Here is a 19,337-nt window from a genome sequence, read left to right on the forward strand (position 1 = left end):
GTCGGAGCCCACGAGATCCGTGACTCGTGTCAGCGCGAAGAGGAGGTTCGATCGCTCGTTCTCATCGCACCCCCCCCGCGGCGACTCATCAGAGGAAAGTGCCGTGTGCGGGACACCGCGATAGCGAGGCGCGACGGTGCGGTATCCGCGAGCGTGCAGCACGACCGCTGCTATGCTATCGCGTAATCAATCGTGATCGGTCGCACGCGCGCGTCGCCACGACGTACGGGCTGCCGTCGTCGTCGTCGCCGCCGCCGCCGCCGCCGCGGGCACGTCTTCGCGCGACAGCAGCGTCCGAAACATGCGTCCGTTGCGGGGCGACGGGGACCGTGCGACAACCGAGGAGGCTCCTTCGAGGAACTGTCAGGGGGACCGTCGCCGCCACCATCATCGCCGCCGACGCCGCCACCACCGCCGTTACGCGTGAGTCAGTGCGGGATCGGACGGAGGCGACGCACGCAAAATGGCTTCGGGCGACAATGTGGACGTGATCGAGGTGGTCGAGACGACGAGCTTCCCCGTGCCGCGGGTGATGCAGCCCACGATGGATCACCTCAAACCGGAGCAATCCACCGTCGAGGAGGACTGTGAGTGAACGTCCTTGTGACAGCTGTGTTCGAACGGAAAAAACGTTTCCCCTGCGCTGCCCGCTCCCCCCCCTCCTCCTCCTCCTCCCCTTCGCCCCCCCTTCCCCTCTCCTCCCTGCGCCCGTACAGACCTAACCTATACGCGGCGATCCCGGACGCCGCGCCGCGTCGGGCGTCGTTCCTCGCTCGACGACGACGATGATCCCCTCGCGTGTATCGCGTTTCGAGCCCACGGCCCATCGTCGTCGGCTGTTCGGCTACCTTCTCGATTCAGGTTCTCGTGCCTCGCACGCGACCTCGCGCTCGTCGCGGTCGATCCAACGTTAGCCGACCGTTTGACAGGTAAATGGGTGTCACCCGACCTACAAAGCGCGAACGCGAGAATTCGCAGCCGTCGTTTCGTGCGCTCCGCTCGCGTGTCGACGACATGTGGCTCCTCCGCGACGAGCCGCGGGGCTCGGATCGATGGATGGATGGATGGATAAATTTGATCCGGTTCGCGTTATCGTCTCCCCGACGGCGGGGCATCCGCGTTATCTCGCTCGTATCGCGATTCCCTCCGCGTTCCCTCGTCCGCAACTTGACAGCTGATAGCTGTCAATCGCGACCTCGGCTGACACGGAACGTGTCTTTCGCTCGCCTCGTGGCTCATGCGGGGAACTTGGAGCACCGCGTTTGTTCCGCGACGACGACGGACGCGAGAGGCCGAGTAAGCCTCGTTCCGTCGTCGTCGTGGCGAGATCCGCCGTCGTAGAAGGAGGATTTTCAAGGCGCGTTTGAACGTTACGTATTGTCTCTGTGCCGCGAAGGGCGCACGCATTTAATTAAGGACGCGGAGTAGAACGATGCGTCTCCAGTCGCTCCCAATGACCTGTGCATCCTCGTTAATAAAAAAAACAACACGCGTTCCACGCATGACACACTTTCCTTCCGCGCGACTCCGCATTACGTAATTACGGTGATATCTAACATTGAAACTTGCTGAGTGAAGCTTCACTCGGAATGAAATAAACGTACAACGAGAATCATTGTTTCACGTTCAGTAGATTCTATTCTGTATTCGGAATTTCGCAGAAAATCTCGAAAAACGCTCGTTGGAGCGGATTGTTGAGCTCCCGTTGAGATCGCCGGATCTCTCGCTTCATTGGAGAGGATAGTTAATGATGTATTTGTCACATTTCAAAGTATTTATAAATTTTATAGGTCGTTCTATTATTACGTGAGTGACCTTGTAAAATTTAAACATATTTCTCTTATTAGTTTAAACGTTATTTCATTTTTTATTTGTTCTTGATACATCGCATTTTGTAGCTTAACACTTATTTAAAAATTTGTTGAGGAAATATTATTATGATTAAAATCAAATTTTTTACATATATTAATAAAATTCTAATAAATATTTGTGCAAAGGTTTATTTGTTTTTAATTTCTCGTTTAAAAGTTATTATTCTAAGACTGCAGCAAAATAGAATCAACTGCACTGCAAAAATCATTACAAGTCAAATTTTTTGTTATTTTTTTCTTTGCAGCTAGTTTCAGAACCAAAATTCGGTCATTTGCGACCAAAATTTTTGTCGTTAATTAGAGGGAAAAAAATAAATCTAAGAGGCTTCCAATTTTTTAATTTTGATCATTTTATTATTATATAATTGTATAGCCAAGATATCCTTAAAGAGAATTTTTGCTTGAAAAAAAATTTTATTGAAAAAGATCGAAATGTTAACTAGCAAATGTTTATATTCTTCAATATTTATTGAATATAAAAAATTCGATTCTGATAAAAATTGTGGCGAAATATATATTTCAGCGAAATGTATTTCATTTAACTGGTTTATCTACATGGAATAAAATTTTATTCCGCTTTTTAAATACAGATTTATTTCAATGAATTTATATTCCACAAATAAATTTTTTTTGCTTTTCTCAGTATATACTTCAAAAAAAAGGAATTAAAATATTATCAAGTGAATGTTACTTGTGACATTTTCTTCGATATTTACTGCCTAAAAAATTCAATCGAATGAATTGAGTAATGACGAAATATATATTTCCATAAAATATATTTTATTTTTTCTTATTAATTACTTATTAATTGCTTTATTTGCTTAAAATTTGAATAAAATTTTAGTTAAATAAAATTTTACTTTGCCGTGTATATTTCAATATTTATTTCAATGAAATAAATTTATATCCCCAAATATAAATTTTTAAGTATCTTTTTATCAGTGTAATTAAAATTGTTCGTAATCTCCGTATATTCGTGATATTTTAATATAAAAAACGTCATATTTTAATATAAGAAATTCTCTTTCGACAAGAAAGAGAAACTTATACGAGTTCACTGAGAGAAAAAAGAAATATTAGAACTAAATATTTCTCATGCGACGATTGCTTTTATATTGATTATTAAAAAATGGTTGTGATAATGAAATACACATTTCTATGAAATATCTTTTTGTTCATTAATTGATTTAATTTTCTATGCATAAATATTTTGATTCAAATAAACGTTATATCCGACAAATAAATTTTTATTGTCTCTAATAAATTGTTTATTCAAATACGGTGAAATAAAAATATTGTTTTTAGCAAATAAACCATTGATTGTTACGCACGTTGTGTACTATCTCTTTAAATAAGATATATTTTGTCATTAAAATCAATTTCTTTAACTAACAAATATCAAAGAAAATGTCACGAAGAACATTTTGATTCTCAGTATTTCAACATTTTTATTTCAGTGTATAAGAACACGCTCGAGTTTCGGAGTCATTGACCGAACGCTATTTATCGAGTGCGTTTGGGCTTTTTTCTCGCCTCTCCGATCGAGTTTGCGAATTTTGCGCTTTAATATTCACTTCGAGTGACCGGATCATCGTCGTACGGTCGCAATCGCAATTATCATTCGTCGCGACTCCGAGGTGACAATTCGCGCGCCGTTTGACAGCTGATTAGGGCATTGGGCCAGTTGCGACGTGGCACGTGGAAACCTGTGCTCTTCGGAATCCGTTTGGACTGCGCCGATGGCGCGATAACGATAACACTCGTCGTTATCGGATACGCGCCATCCGAGAAATAGACTTTTTTCCTACGTCGAAGGAAAACACGGCGACTAGAAAAGTGGAACGCGCGGTTGGAAAGCGCATACTCGCACGCCCGAACTGTTTCTTCTCTTCGAAAGATAACAGCTTTCCTCTTATCGGACGAAAACTCTTTCCACCTAGACAATCTTTCCGCGCTACATTCGCGCGAGTCGTATTTTTAGGCGGGAATTTGGACTACTTTTTTTTTCGCTACATTCTTATCCTTTTAGAAAACGGAGAAAATTGTGTTCTCATTGTTTACCTTTCAAAGTTTGCAATGTGAAATGTCATATTACGCATTCAATGGCTTTAATTCCTTCTTCCTTCCGTCTAGACGTTTCTAAGACTTCTTTGTTCATTACGTATCCTTCTCTCGAGCATTACGCGACATGAAACGTATCATATCCTGAGCTTTGATAGCAATTTTATTAAAATTAAAAACTAAATGATGAAAGCTTGGAAAGATTAAGAATCTAATGAAGTAGTGGGAAGAGCCTTTACAAACAAAGCTGGATGAAGTCACTTATTTATAAATTCAAATTCGATTCGAGGAAAAAATGTACTAACGTTTCGACTTTTCACGAAGTCAACTTCAGTGTTGTATGTACAGATTGTTTCATGGATTGTCAATGGTACAAATTATTTTTATCAGCCTGCTCTCGTTAATTACTTTTTATTAATTAATTTTTGATATTGTCTGTACGTTTTGTTTTCGTAAATAAAGGAGATTTAAATTTATGATTCCATGAAAAAATGAAGGCACTGTTCTGAAAGAATGCCCATCTGTTTCTTATGTATTTTGGTACGCTGAAACGCATTCCTTTTTTCATGGAATCATAAATTTAAACCTCCTTAACTTAACAAAAACAAATTGTACAGACAATATCAAGAATTTATTTAAAAGATTTTTTTATTGCCCCTCGAAATTACGAAAAAAAAAGAATTGAATTTATGCCGCCAATAAATCGCAAATGTGATAAGAGATACCGCGTTCTCGGTTCATTTAACTCCTCCAAGTTACACAAAATCCTGACGTGACGTGCAAATTTAAACGTCGGATTCGTTTTTAGCGTTCAAACATGTATAAGAATCAGCCGGTCTGCTTCAAAGAACAAGACACGACTTTTATTTTGTGATCCAGTATTATCTTTCATGATCTCGTTACCGAGAGTCTATTCGTGTCCGAATATTATTTAAACTTCGGATTATCCTTTTACTCATCCTTGTGGAAGATGAAAGAATGCTCTCATTACATTTCATTACATTTCTGGAACAAATTCAAAATTCACTATGTAAAATATCACATTACGCATTCAGTCTTAATTCCCTCTTACTTCTGTTTAGACATGTCAGCTGGGTTTTCCTTATTCATCATGTTTTCTCTTGAACGTGACACACCAATAATCGAAACGTATTATTTTTCCGAGTTTTTCCCCCATTACATCGAACAAGAAATAACAAGAGAATATTATCTCGCCAATGAGTGTCTTTATTATCTCAAGGATGAGAGTCTTAAGCGTCGTTTACATAACAATTCATTTTACCTCGAAGGAAAATAGTTTCACACGTTTTTTCGCGACGTGATGATTCCCAGAGTGGATTCCCTTCCTCTGCGCAAACATCGTGCATCGCGCGTAGCTTTCAGAAATTCATTGAATCGGGGAATATATGGCGCTTTTACTGGCGCCACCACTTTTTCGTTGTTGGAAAAAAAAAGTGACTTTCAGCGGAACAAAGAGCACCGCGCGCGTTTGTGAGTCACAAGCTCACAACGGAAGACGAGAGTTAAAAATAGAAGGCTAAGTAAGGACATCTTGACTCGTTGTACCCTTATTCTACAGGCTGTCACATCCCAGGGGCCTTTTTTACTCGATATCGCAAACCGCTATTTCCTCGCACGTACACGTGCCGCTTTTTCTGCAGTAGCTAACTCACTCGATACTGATCGCAGTAATTTGTTAATCAAGATTCACTCGAAACGATAAACTGTATGTCGTTCGTTATCGCTACGACTCATGCTCTGGGGACTTGTGCCTAGCGCCAAAAGCGATTTTCAAATTTGGTTTTTGTTTCAAGAAGTCATTGTTCCAAAATATATACGTGTGAAAGATGTCATATCGTTTAATATATTTGTGTGCGAGAGACGTCATGTTCTCTCACACAGACGTATTTATTTATTATAATAAATAATAACATTAACTCGCTTATTTTACATTTATTGGTAATATAAATACGGAATTATGTAACGTAGATAACGTACATTTACGTAATTTATACAAATAGTGTTGCTGTCTTCGTTGAAAATATAGAAGGGAAATTCCAACGTTTAATTAATCACGTTTAATAGTAAATATGCAATAGAAGTATGGTCGTGAAATGTCAGGGGGCAATTAATATTTTTCGAAAGTCTATTCGTTGCTGGAACACACACGTGTGTTGCATTATAAAAGAGGCAATTTTGCTTCGGTGAATCGATCGCGCAAAAATGCCATTATTCCTCGTGTTATATCTGATATCTAATATTCATTTTTTCAAAAACACACTTTAGAGTGCCGATTTCATCGTGCAGACTCTAAAATTTATTTCTTATATGTATATCAATACCACAATGTATTATAATCATACATGCATTTTTATTAAAAAATCATTTTGCTCTAATGAAAAATTTATTTTAACAAGAGGAAATGATGAATCTCTTGATTTATTACACCAGGTCATTAATATTATAGAATGTCACCCAATTTTTAATTATTTCAAAAAATTTATAGAAAAATTTTAATACTATTATAATTATTTTTATTTTATAATTTTAATACGCAGAGTTGCGGTTTGACGGCTTTTATGTTTTATATATAAATTGTACTTGATATATATACGGTTGTTTTATACGACCTCCTTATTGTGTGAATTTAATTATTTATCAGTATCTTATTGATAAGAAGCATTCAATCGTTCTACTAAAAATTTCACATGTTACTTACTTATTTTTACGGAATTACACCGTTATCAAACTCGTGCGTTGTTTGTTATCAAAATACATACATTACACTATGCGACATAATTAAAACGTCTTCATTTCTCTTTTGCAGATAAGTCGACCGGAGAGAAAATAACAGCATTTGACGTAAGTATCGATTCTTCTTTAAATAAATGTTACTCTTGAAATGTATTCCATCCAAAAAAATACACGCGTTCCATTAACGTTAAACGACAAAATTAATTTTATTCGAACATTTCATTCGCTGCTATTGCAATTAATACCCGTTTAATTAATTGTTACAATTAATGTAACATAAATGGAGACGTATCTTCGATACGTGCGCGCGTGTCAAAAGCCAAAATAATTTTACAAATAATAATTTCAGCGTTTGCATTAGCAATTCAAATTAAACGACCATGTTTGTTTCTTCTAAATCTCAGAGTTTTTCTGGCTCTGTTATGTCTTTCTTAATCTTATACACTCGTGCATTTGCACATTCTCCTTTGTGAATAAGTAACTCGCAATGCTTTATATAGACTCGTCTGTATTTACTTAGTGTTTACTTTTCAAATAATTCTTAAAAGAAAGTATTGATGAAAAAGTTATTTCACTGTGCTACATTTTATCGTATTTTTTTCATTCTTTTCCATTAACGTTTGCTCCACTTTCGCGGATCTACGTTCATATCGCATTTATTGCTAATCGCGATTGTTTATATGCTCTCTATTCGATGTTTATTCTATAAATACATTCGACGCGAGCGTGCATTATTCCAAATATAATTTAAAGATTCATGCTAAGCGCGTAAGATAAGATAGGAACGTAGATGATAATCTCGAACAAGCAAATTACCTTATGAATTAATTCGAAATAGATCAATACCGATCACAACAAGTTTCTTCAATCTTCTATTTACAGCCAGTCGCGCCAGATATATCCTACGTTTACTCGCGAAATCATTTCTATTTTTACACGACGTACAGATCTGCCCGTCATTGGTAATTTACACTCGAGCGTCCAGGATCGATTCTTGCACGCTTGAAAAGTTCGCGAGGAGTCAAATTGCGCACGAAACAGGTTCTCGAATTCGCGAGTTGCTCCTGTTATTACGGCTCGCGAAACGCGCGCACAAAAACACTGAGAAGAGTAGCACATTATAAATCACCGTTGCACGTGGACGATTATCGCGGATATCATGCTTCAATAATCACTCATTTTTGCGAAATGCACAACCGAGCGCGCGGCGATGCACCCATCGCAACGAAGCGGCGCTTATAAACTCTTTTATCTTCTTAGTTGTTTAATTATTCATCCGAATAACGCGTAATCGGGGATACCTTCGGTATTTCCTCCGTATAGCGCTAAATGCCACGGAAGATATTTTGTGGCATGTGTATTACGAGGCCTTGCGTAAGGCGAGTTAGCTGGAACATATAACTAGTTGAGTCCTCTCTGTGCGCGCGCATTTCAGATCGTATTAAATAATTATTCGCATGTTTGTATGTGTGGAGCTATTTTTCTCGAGTATATGTCCGGTGTTAACAAGAATGTTATGCTATCAATTTTATCTTTGCAGAGCTCAGTACAACATGGTACGACAGGTGGCAAGATGCCCGCGGGGGTATCAAGAAATAAATCGGAACGAGAGAGGAAGATTGGGCATCGAAGAGTTGGAGTGGGAGGTGAAATCACATATAAGAAGGTATGGGAAGCATTCTCGTAGCACTTTTAATGGATAGTTTCTTCAGATCAGATTTTGTGCTTTGTAATCAAAGTTAAAGGGTGTTATTAAGTGAAAGAGAAAGACTTAATAAGCTTGTACTACATTATGTTGAGCAGTATGAGTGGTAAGGTCTTTTGATGTTAATAAAAGAGATAAGCTACTTCTCTTATTCAGCTATCAATGAGAGTGATAATCAGCCACACATGTATTTACCGATTCAATCAATTCATGCGAGCTTATTGCAGGAGAGATTAGACTTTCCCTATTTAATAGCTCGAGACATTACTCTTTTCTTCGTTATATTAATTATAGACACGATAACTTTATTGAATTAAGATCAATAGTCCCTGTAATTATATCTCTATGATTAATTAAATATATTTTATTTGTTTTATACAGATCCAAACCACACAAATTATGGGATCGATTCAATTGGGTATACAGCATGCTGTTGGCGGTCTTGCAAGTAAACCAGAACGCGATTTATTAATGCAAGATTTTATGACGGTGGAGACAACGAACTTTCCCCATGAAGGATCAAATCATACTCCGGCCCATCATTTCTCGGAGTTCAAATTTAAAAACTATGCACCCATTGCATTTCGTTATTTTAGAGATCTCTTTGGCATTCAACCAGATGATTTTTTGGTGAGACAAATGTCCTTTCTCAAAAATGTTTTTCTGTTAGCTAAATAATAATGTTAGCTTTGTACTAATAATAAAATATACATTTAGATGTCAATGTGTAGTGCACCACTGCGCGAGTTATCAAATCCTGGCGCTAGTGGGAGTATCTTTTATCTGACGGATGATGATGAATTTATCATAAAGACTGTACAACATAAAGAAGGAGAGTTTTTACAAACTCTACTTCCAGGATATTATATGGTATGTTCTTCAAATAATTAAATTGCATTATTATTTTTAACGTAAAAAACTGTTTTATAACAACAATATTATTTTCTGCAGAATCTAAATCAGAATCCAAGAACGTTATTACCGAAGTTTTTTGGATTGTATTGCTATCGGTGTAATAGTAAAAATGTTAGATTAGTTGCTATGAATAATCTTTTACCTTCATTTGTAAAATTGCATCAAAAATATGATTTGAAAGGGTCTACATACAAGAGAAAGGTTTGTAATATTATGTGAATATTTATACATATATCAATACAAACTTTACTGATAACTGTTTACATTGTATATCAAAAATTTTAGGCATCGAAAACAGAACGTTCGAAGTCTTCTCCAACGTATAAAGACCTAGATTTTATAGAGCATCATCCAGAGGGTATCTTTTTAGAAGCCGATACGTATGGTGCGTTAGTAAAAACTATTCAACGGGATTGTCGTGTATTGGAAAGTTTCAAAATTATGGATTATTCTTTACTTGTTGGAATTCATAATCTTGACCAGGCTGCGAAAGAAAAAGCTGTAAATATCATATGACATTTTTCACATCACGTAAATGTCAATATATATTTGTCTTTACAGTACATGTTATACATATATATATAACGTATTACAGCAAGAACAAAGATTATCGGCGAGTGCCGATGAGGAAGTTGATGAAACGGGTGGCGAAAGTGACGGGTTCATTCAATCTGAGAGAGAAAAAGAGAGAGTGGATAGAATAGGCGCTGCTTTAAATCGATCACGTAGTATAAATCGTCAAAGGTTGGTCGCTCATAGTACAGCGATGGAGAGTATCCAGGCTGAGAGTGAACCAATAGATGAAGAGGATGACGTACCGTAAGCATGATACATACATAGATATATTTCTGTAGATAGATATAGTAATATGTTGTTGAAATATAATAAAATCCGTTTTTACGTCTCTAACAGTTCCGGTGGCATTCCTGCCAGAAACGCACGTGGTGAACGTCTTTTATTATTCCTTGGCATTATCGACATTTTACAAAGCTACAGGTTGAAAAAGAAACTGGAACATACGTGGAAATCAATGATACATGATGGGGTAAGTAATATATACATAACATACATGCGCGCGCGCGAGTTTATAGATTTCTTTTCACAATTTAATTCTCACAAAATATCATTAACTTTCTTTCATTGATCTCAACATCCTATCGTTAATATAGAAGAAATATTTGTTATTTTCTAAGGACACTGTATCGGTACACCGGCCAGGATTTTATGCGCAACGCTTTCAGGATTTTATGGCCAAGACAGTATTTAAGAAAATACCATCACGTAAGTACCATCCGAATCAACCTGTCCTAACAAGTTTGACTACGAGATTACATGCAGCAAAACTCGCTAATTTATGAGTAATTTCACGCTTACCTAACTATCGATATCCATTGTTTCTGGTTAATCATGATAATCTAGTGGCATTATACAATCAACTTCCTACAAAAATAAAAAATAAATATTAATTTTTACTGGAAAAACTAGTCATTGTGAGATGTTTAAATTGCAAAAATCAAAATTTTCTTTATAATAATGGTATTTATATTGTGATTCCAACCATATACAATGGTATCGAATTGTACCTTTTATTGACGCTTTTGAGAAATATTTTAAACACTTAATGCGAGAGAAAAAAACGCGAGAGTTTATTATAAATAAAGCTCAAAACTGATACTTACAATATATATATAGTGTTACGATGACATAATTAGTAAGGTACTTGTATTGTTACTTAAACAAAGCATATACCAATCATAGACAGCAGTAAGCCGTAAGCTAGAAATATATTTTTCTTCTCGTTACAAGTTGCTACAAAACTCGTTTACTTAACTTACATGTATAGTTACATATTCTTTTGTCTGGCGTGTAACAAACTCGTCGAGTAACTTAACGAACTGAAATATTTAGGAGAACGGCAAAATAATAGCTTCCACTTATTATTAAATATCTTACGCGTAATTATTATCAGAATCAACGCGTGGACGATACCAGTTTTGACAGATTCTTTTTCTAGATCTAGTTATTTGTATTTTAAGAGTGTTGAAAGCGCAGATCAGCGACTCAATTTTATCCTGACAGATTTTATCACAGATTTAGCCGTCCAGGGAAATGTTCTAACGATTATAATAGCGATTATAAGATAATAGAGTGACTGCAGAGAATGCGACAAATACTGTGCGGATATCCGAAAATTATTTAGATGCGACGTTTGCATCAATATCATGGTTATATTTGAATTTTATTGATCTATCAGTGCCTTGCGTAAGTTAAAGAAATATCATGCGTAAATTAGAATTGTTTGTTGTAAAATAAGAATAACGCGCTTTTTTATCTCAACGAATGCTACATTTATCAGTAGAGTTCAATCCGATCCAGAACGGAACTTTTCGGATACCTGCATTCGTTTCGAATCAATGCTGTGAATAAGATATATTTTGGGTTTATGAGTGTCAATTGATCATTTTTGGGTTTTGTTTTGGTGTAACTAATTGCTAACACAATACACGTACGTATATTTTATTATATTTAATTTTTCCTTGTTTTTTATAACTTTATTTTGCAAGTTTAACTTTATTTTATATTTTCTTTCAATACACAATTTTGTTTCGATATAATTATTAAAGAAAGAAATAGAGTGAATTACCAATCACTGGTGTCCACAAGTATAGCTGAGTATTTTTTGTATATCGGTATTGTTGTATCTTGACTTGCATTAACATTTTTCCTTATATAATAGCCTTTATTCAGAGCCATGTTTAAAGAAATCAGTCATTCTGACAGCAAGATTTTCATAAAATGTGACAAATAAAAGAATTAAATATTTTTTGCTTCTTAGTGACTTTTTCTCTTGATCTAATCTAGTTTATAGTATAACGGGGGATATGTGTGCACTGTGTTAGTGTACCGATTATCACGATCACAACGAGTTCTATTGTTTATAAATTTTTTTATCAATAATGTCATGTGCCAAAGTTTTATGGAAATTTCTTTAATATCAAGGATAGATAAATCTTGATGACAGAACTTTCTATTTTATCGATGCGCCAAAGCAATCATTGATATTTTCGTCCATCAGAGCACATTAGTAAAAAAAAAGATATAATAGAACGCACGAAATACACCCCGAGCATTCAAGTAGTTTGCTTAACATGCTTCGAAAGAATCCATGCAATTCTCCACTTTATAGAGATGCTAGTTAATTTTGTGCGATCTATATATCTGTAGAAGAATCTCTGCGATATACAAATAATGTTGAACGTATATATTTTTGACCATAGAGTAGCAAATGTAGGATCGCGTGGGTGTACGAGATTAACTCGAGGGAGAATGCGAGAGTGTGAGAGCGAGAATAATCGGTAGAAGTAGAAACTTTTTTTTATTGTAAAAATATTCAGCTATCGACTGAACGTGGGCACCATTGTACATATTTATATATTTTACAATAAACATTTGCGCTGTTTACAACTTCATTTCATTTATGAGCCCACCCGTACACTTATAACTTACCGTTACTATACTACTACTACTACTACTACTATTACCACTACTACTACTACCACTAGTACTATTACTACTACTGCTACTATTACTGTTACTATTACTACTAATACTACTACTACTAATACTATTACTACCCTGTATACTACCATCATTATTGACATTGATCCATCTATTATGATTTACATCCCTACATTGTAGTCGTTATTCATATTAAGTTTCTCGCACCATCAGCGCGTTACACTTTGTATATTGTCTTAATATTGTATCGTGCAACGTGTTTGTTGTGTTACATACGTTTGCGTTTTGTTGACTCACCTATCACTTATACTTTATGTGAATAAACAAATTACAATTGACAGCCCAAACGCTCTAGGGAAAGTATAATTAGTATAATGTCTTTTTTGAATTATGTGTTGAAGCGTCGTTCAAACAGCATAAATCTTCAAACTTGAGTCGCATAAATCTTCGAATGCAACAAGGTTCAATTGATCTGCTCGGATAATAATTTACGACAGTATCTACGATATTAATTTTTCCTATCCGAGTACAAAAAGGAAATTCAAAGTCGCTTTGTGTCTCGACTTTGGACACGTTTGGAAATTAGGTGTTGTATCCTAATTTTTCTTTAATGTCTCTATTTATTCTCGGCAGTCCTTATGATTTTGTTATTCGTTCAAATAATCCGGTATACATGATCATATATAAGCGGAGTTTGCTAAATGTTGATGTTTCTGTGTCCCGTGCACTTCTTTTCGTGTCGACCCCCATTGACCTCGTCTGACCTGCTACCGATCGAAACTCGAAAATTGAATACCAAAAGTGGACCTGCCTGAGATTAAGGGGAATCATCGCAAATTCCGTAACCTCGTCACCAGCTATATAGGTAACTCTGTCTATGTGTGCGTCCATCTGTCCATTTTTGTACGTTTGTTTTTACATAATCGTCTGCCTGTATGTGTTTCTTTTTCTGAATGATCCGTTTTTCATGCTGTGATTTTTTAATTTTACAGTGTGTGGATTTATCTCGCCTCTTATTTCTATGTAATTTTGCACTGATCAGATAAAACGTCTAGCACAATTTTTTTTGGAAGAATTTGAATGATTGTTTTAATGAGATTCTGAAATAATTTTTGCAAAAATAATTTACTAAATTAATGTTAGATATCTCTGCATGCGATACTCAAAGATAATAATATTTAATATGTTAGAATGTCGCACATTTATTTTTATATCTTATTTATTTTTTTATTTGCATTAAAATTGAGAGGAATAGTAATTTCGAAAAATTAATTACACGCACTAAAGCTTGGTTTACATCTCACAATATAAATATATATTTTTACGCAATAAAACTTTGAGCACAATTCTTATGCTTATTAACAAGTATGATTCTTTTAAATTTGAACGTTTTCACTGAAAAGATTTTTTAACGTGAAGTTAAACAGCAGAAGTATATGAATGAATTTATCGAACGTCTTTGTGAGTGTGCTTCTTGTTTTTACTTGTGTTGTTTCTACAGCCATTGAGAATTGTACGCCTGACATGTAGTTTTTTATTATCTTTTACACACACTTCTATTCTTTGTTTTTCTGACACATTTTGCAACATGCAGCCCAAGAATTTTTTTTCTATAAAATCTAGGTCATTCTCTCAATATATCCAAGAATAACAATCGCGATATTAATTATAGACGATGAACTCTTTCACCCCCTTTTCCTAGATTATATTTTTTCCACAGCATCTCGTAAAAAATTCAACCAATATTTCGAAAAGTTTTCGATAATTGCGTTTTACTCTCAGCGTATTTTCCACTTCATTTCTCTATCTATAAATTCTTCACAATCCTGTCACATTCGGTATCGTGCAGCAATTAGTTTAGCCTAGACATACCCTATAATCACAGCACGGACCGATAAATTAATGGATAAACGTCTGCGCAAATTACAATGAAATCTAGTTGTTACGTATGCATAAAGTGTATTTTTACAGACTTCAGCACAATTTTCTCATGTACGTACATACTTTCTCTATGTGATTAATTACGTAGGCATGGATTAAGACGTAGTACATATATACAGGTGACAATTGCTACAAGAAAGAGAGCTCTCGCTTAAAAGCAAGCGAAGTCAATAGATGTTATCCGCTTGATTATATTCTCGTTTATCCACAATATATGTTAGATATTCTATGCCTGCGATTAGTATAATTAAAATATAAGTATTTTACGATAAGTACGTTATAGTTTAAAGTTTGTTAACAGATAGTAGAATAGTATAATTAGATTGAGAGAACTGTATCTGTAGACGGCTACACATGGCAAATACAGTGCTGTAGCTAGATCTCTTTCGTTCAGGAATAGAATAATGAAATATCTAAAATTAAAATTACAATTAAAATGAAATTATCCCGATATATATGTAATTAATTAATTTTTTTATTAAAAGCAATTTTAAATAATTATAATTATTGATTTTATAAAATCAATTAGGATAAATTCCGATTTTAGTTCTATACATTGAGAAAAAAGTTATTAAAATGATTAAATTTTTCAACTTTATTAAATTTGTTCAGTTTAAGTATTTATATTTTTCACTTGTATAAATAAAATACTAAAACTTTAGTTGAAACGTTTATATATTTAACTTAAATACATAAATATTTGAACTGAAAAAATTTAATCAAGTTGAAAAATTTAGTTAAATTAACAACTTTTTTTTTAATGTTAGAGTTAAGAACGTTTTTCTATCTTTAGAATTTATAATAATTGTATCGCGATACAAAGCAGAAATATTTACAATATTTGATGTGCATAATTGCTATAAAAATTAAGTACTCGATTTACGATATTTTACTAACAATTTAGTTTATGATAATTTCCACAAACTAAAAATAGTATTAACGAAGCTAGCAATATGTTCTTCGACTCTTTAATACCGATGTCAGCTTTTGTAGCGTTTTGAGTTTTGAGCCCTTTTGTTAGGCGTACTTAACATATGCGTAATTTTTACAACGGTTTTGAAATTTAATTTGACGTTTAATTTGCACAGTTTGCGCAAGAAATTATGGCATCGCACGTTCTATGTTGCAGCTCTGAAACATTCCCCTTCGAAGAGGAAAAGTATAAGCAGACCACTAAGGCCGCTGGAAGGTGACTTCGATTCAACCGGTGAGTCAAATGCGTTTCTTTCTTATTCGAACAATTTTTTTTCCAATTTTCTGTCATTCCAAAATTCTTTACGCTTGTTCATGATATCACGCGAGAAATTGATCGGTTTTCGGAACATCAGTAACGGCATCGTCAATAATTAATTTCGCGTTTTTTTGTTGTTTTTTTTTAAATAAATGGACGTTTGTCTTCAGCGCATCTAATTAGCGCATCTAATTCTAAGATAACAAATCGTGACGAATGAATTGATTATTAAAGTAACGTCCGATTCCAAGCACGTAAGATATATCGGCATCGCGATTAGAAGCTTGTACGTTAGAAACGTGAATTCCGAAAATCGTGCCGAAGATTTCGACAGAACGTTTCTTCACGTTTCTATCATTGGCTTTGCGCTGGATTTCACTGTAGCCAGGCACAGCGATAAGTGCAATAAACTTAGTTGCGGCATTCCCACGTTACCCGCTTCTAAAGCATTCACGGCAATACCGATATCCGAAGACGTCGAGAGTGCTAGGTGAAGTCCCGTCCTGATCCTAACTGATCTCCCTGTCCCTTGCTCCAAGTTGGCTCCTTGTGGATACTCCACTACACATATAAAAAGAACGTATGTACACATCTACTATAGTCTTTAATTGTTTAGTAGCTCTTAATATGCACCACAAAGGCGCACGTTGTAAAGAAAAACGACATTCAATCTCACGTTTCTCTCTTATCTTGGTGAACCGAAAGTTTAGAGAATTTTGCCCGTCAAAAACGTAAGTCTGTACATATATCTCACACGGACTCGAATCAACGACGAATGGTAAAATCGGTGTAAATATTAAGTGCAAAATTGTATATTGTACATAAAAGAGAGAAAGCGGAATCGATTTACATTTTGTCAAACTTATATTTTACCTGGCAAAAATAAAAGTAATTCCAGTGATACACACTTCTGCACCTCGATCCTTCTCACTTCAACTCCCTTCCGTAATCAGTCCGCTCACCGTCCTATGTATACTGCTTTACATCGTGAATGTCCGTCAGTCGTTCTGTTCCCCTTGCCACACATGTCCCTTGCTCGAATCTTCGGGTTCTGCCTCTCGGGATTCTATCGGCCAACGAGATTGGACAGAGAAACTGGGACCGCGCGATTTCGGCGGGGTTCGCTTTTATCGTGCTTCGCTGCGAATGAAACGCTTGAAGGAACGTTGATGAAGCAGGGTTTGAATGACAATCACGGAAGAGTCGCTTGATCCTGACGCTGTAGACACGCGACAAAGACTTATACAATATATAATAACACTAGTTTACAAAGTTTACGTTAATTTCAATGCAAGAAAAGGAAACGATTTTTTTTAACGTATTATAAATTTGAACTTGTCGTTAGAAAAATTCCATCAAGTCGAATTTTCGAATATGTTAATTACACTTTGACTGATAATGACGGCGCAATGTATTATCGTTCGTTTTAGAAAAATGTTACACAGAGCTGTTGTTTTAGTTCATATTATGGCATAAAAGTATCGAAAAAATTGTGTAAATTGTGTAACCTAGTGTAATGTATTAGGAATAATCAGCGGAATCGGAAAGATTGCTGTCACACCGGTTTCAAACCCTACGACAAAGAGATTTCGTGACGCCGAATACGAGATCATCTTGTGCTTGTAACGCGCTTTCGGCACTGAATGGCTTCCGCGTTTTCGCGCCTCCTCGAAATCCGCGGCGAGTTTCTCTGTCCGATTAAGAGCTAGACACGTACCGCAGAACGGTAATGGTACATGGTGTTGTATGGTGGTTTAGCGGTGGCGGCAACTGGAGGTTCGACAATGCATGCTACATCACCTACGAAGGCCGGTGAGTCTCATACGATCACTTACTCTCGTAATGTACAGTTGTCCATTGCCATGTGGAACTATTCTCAAGATTGCGTCGCGATATCGCGAAAATATACCGTTATCTTTTGGAAACGGTATTAGATTTGGAAAGCGAGTTTTTTTTCTTCATTCAAGAAATAAAAACGATGACTGTTAGAACATTTTTGAGGAGCCGTGTATAAATTGTTCTCTGTAGCATTGAGTCTATTTAAAATTGAATTTGCATATAAAAATAAAGATGAAAGTTAATGAGTTGAAAATAATTTACTGACTCCAATTAAATTACAGCAATATTAATTGCAAATCGTGTCTCATTTATTACTTTAATTATACTTGCAAGTGATTTGTTGAACGGGCTGTGCAACGTAAATTCGACGTATTTGTGAATCGAGAATGTTACCAGGGGATTTTATATTAGCGAAAAGTGAACTTCACGTAATGCACTCTGGTCACGTACCTACCTTTGATTACAAACACATGTACGTTATAAATAAATTGCAGTAGTTAGACAATATGCTCGCGGACCACTCTTGTATAAAGTGAATCAATCAGAGAAGAATCAACGTTGCACGGTTCTCCGATCATTCGACTTCTCTCATCCGGCTTCTCTGTTTCTCTCTTTTCGCCTGTCTCTCTCTCTGTCTTCCCATTCCGCGCCATCGCGACGCTGCACCCGCGACTCCCCCGTTGAACCCTCTTGGACGGCCTCCGAATGACCTCGAACGACCACGCAGCAGTTAGCTCGGCCGATCCTGCGGCGATCAGCGTGACGACGAACGCGGCGGCCTCGGTGCCGATCGCCACCTCCACCCCGGTTAACCTTGCCGCCGGTCCGCTGAGTCCGCCCCCGTTAACCTTAGCCGCCGGTCAAGGGCCGCATCACGAGCATCCGCCCGGGGCCGCCCCACGGTCAAGGTCACGAGTTATCCGGCCGTGCTGAAAGGTAGAAGCGCGGCCAGTCCGCCGAACCCGAACCTGGTGCCGTCCGGCAAGGTCCCACCGCCGGTGCCGCCGCGGGGCACGGGCGCCTCGAGGACCGCCAGGTCCTCCGAGGATCACCGAGCGGCCGGCACCACCGCCTCGACGACGTCGTCGGTGACTTCCAGCCGAGGTGATGAAGCAGCCATAATCACGAGATACCGCTTGCATGACAGTTCGTGCAACCTGCACCATCCGTTCCCATTCCTCCTATCTGATCATCCCATTACCTCTACTTCTATCATCACCGCTAAAACCGTCGCCTCTACTATCACTGCTGCTACTTCTACTAAAGCTACCTCCGCAACATCGAATGCGTTGCATGCCCGTACATCGGCGTCCAATACTTATCGCGTCACGCATTTCGGCCGAGAAGCTGAACGGATTCGGCCGATGGATTTGATTCGGGATTGGCGCACCGAAGAACTCGACGAGAACAAGGAAGAGTTCATCAGCGTGGAGAAGGTCAAAGAAGCTTACTTCATTAAAACTAGCCTGCATCCTCTAAGACCAGATAGAGGAATTCGCCG

At 37.1% G+C, this 19,337-nt stretch overlaps 1 protein-coding gene across 1 annotated transcript in view; it reads left to right on the plus strand.

The window, feature by feature from the left end:
- Positions 1-70: 70 nt before the first annotated feature.
- The window catches only part of LOC105199894 (phosphatidylinositol 4-phosphate 5-kinase type-1 gamma), a 37,824-nt gene continuing 18,557 nt past the window's right edge, over positions 71-19,337 (plus strand). The window contains 15 exon segments of the mRNA XM_026130540.2: positions 71-587; positions 6,760-6,794; positions 8,227-8,352; positions 8,773-9,021; positions 9,109-9,261; positions 9,343-9,507; positions 9,592-9,807; positions 9,902-10,125; positions 10,219-10,351; positions 10,500-10,587; positions 13,628-13,690; positions 15,896-15,973; positions 17,756-17,809; positions 18,564-18,728; positions 18,731-18,940. Coding sequence (XP_025986325.2) covers positions 464-587; positions 6,760-6,794; positions 8,227-8,352; positions 8,773-9,021; positions 9,109-9,261; positions 9,343-9,507; positions 9,592-9,807; positions 9,902-10,125; positions 10,219-10,351; positions 10,500-10,587; positions 13,628-13,690; positions 15,896-15,973; positions 17,756-17,809; positions 18,564-18,728; positions 18,731-18,940 — 2,083 coding nt within the window. The 5' untranslated portion in view covers positions 71-463.

Source organism: Solenopsis invicta, chromosome 7 (assembly GCF_016802725.1).
Source record: "Solenopsis invicta isolate M01_SB chromosome 7, UNIL_Sinv_3.0, whole genome shotgun sequence".
NCBI classification, from domain to species: Eukaryota; Metazoa; Arthropoda; class Insecta; order Hymenoptera; family Formicidae; genus Solenopsis; species Solenopsis invicta.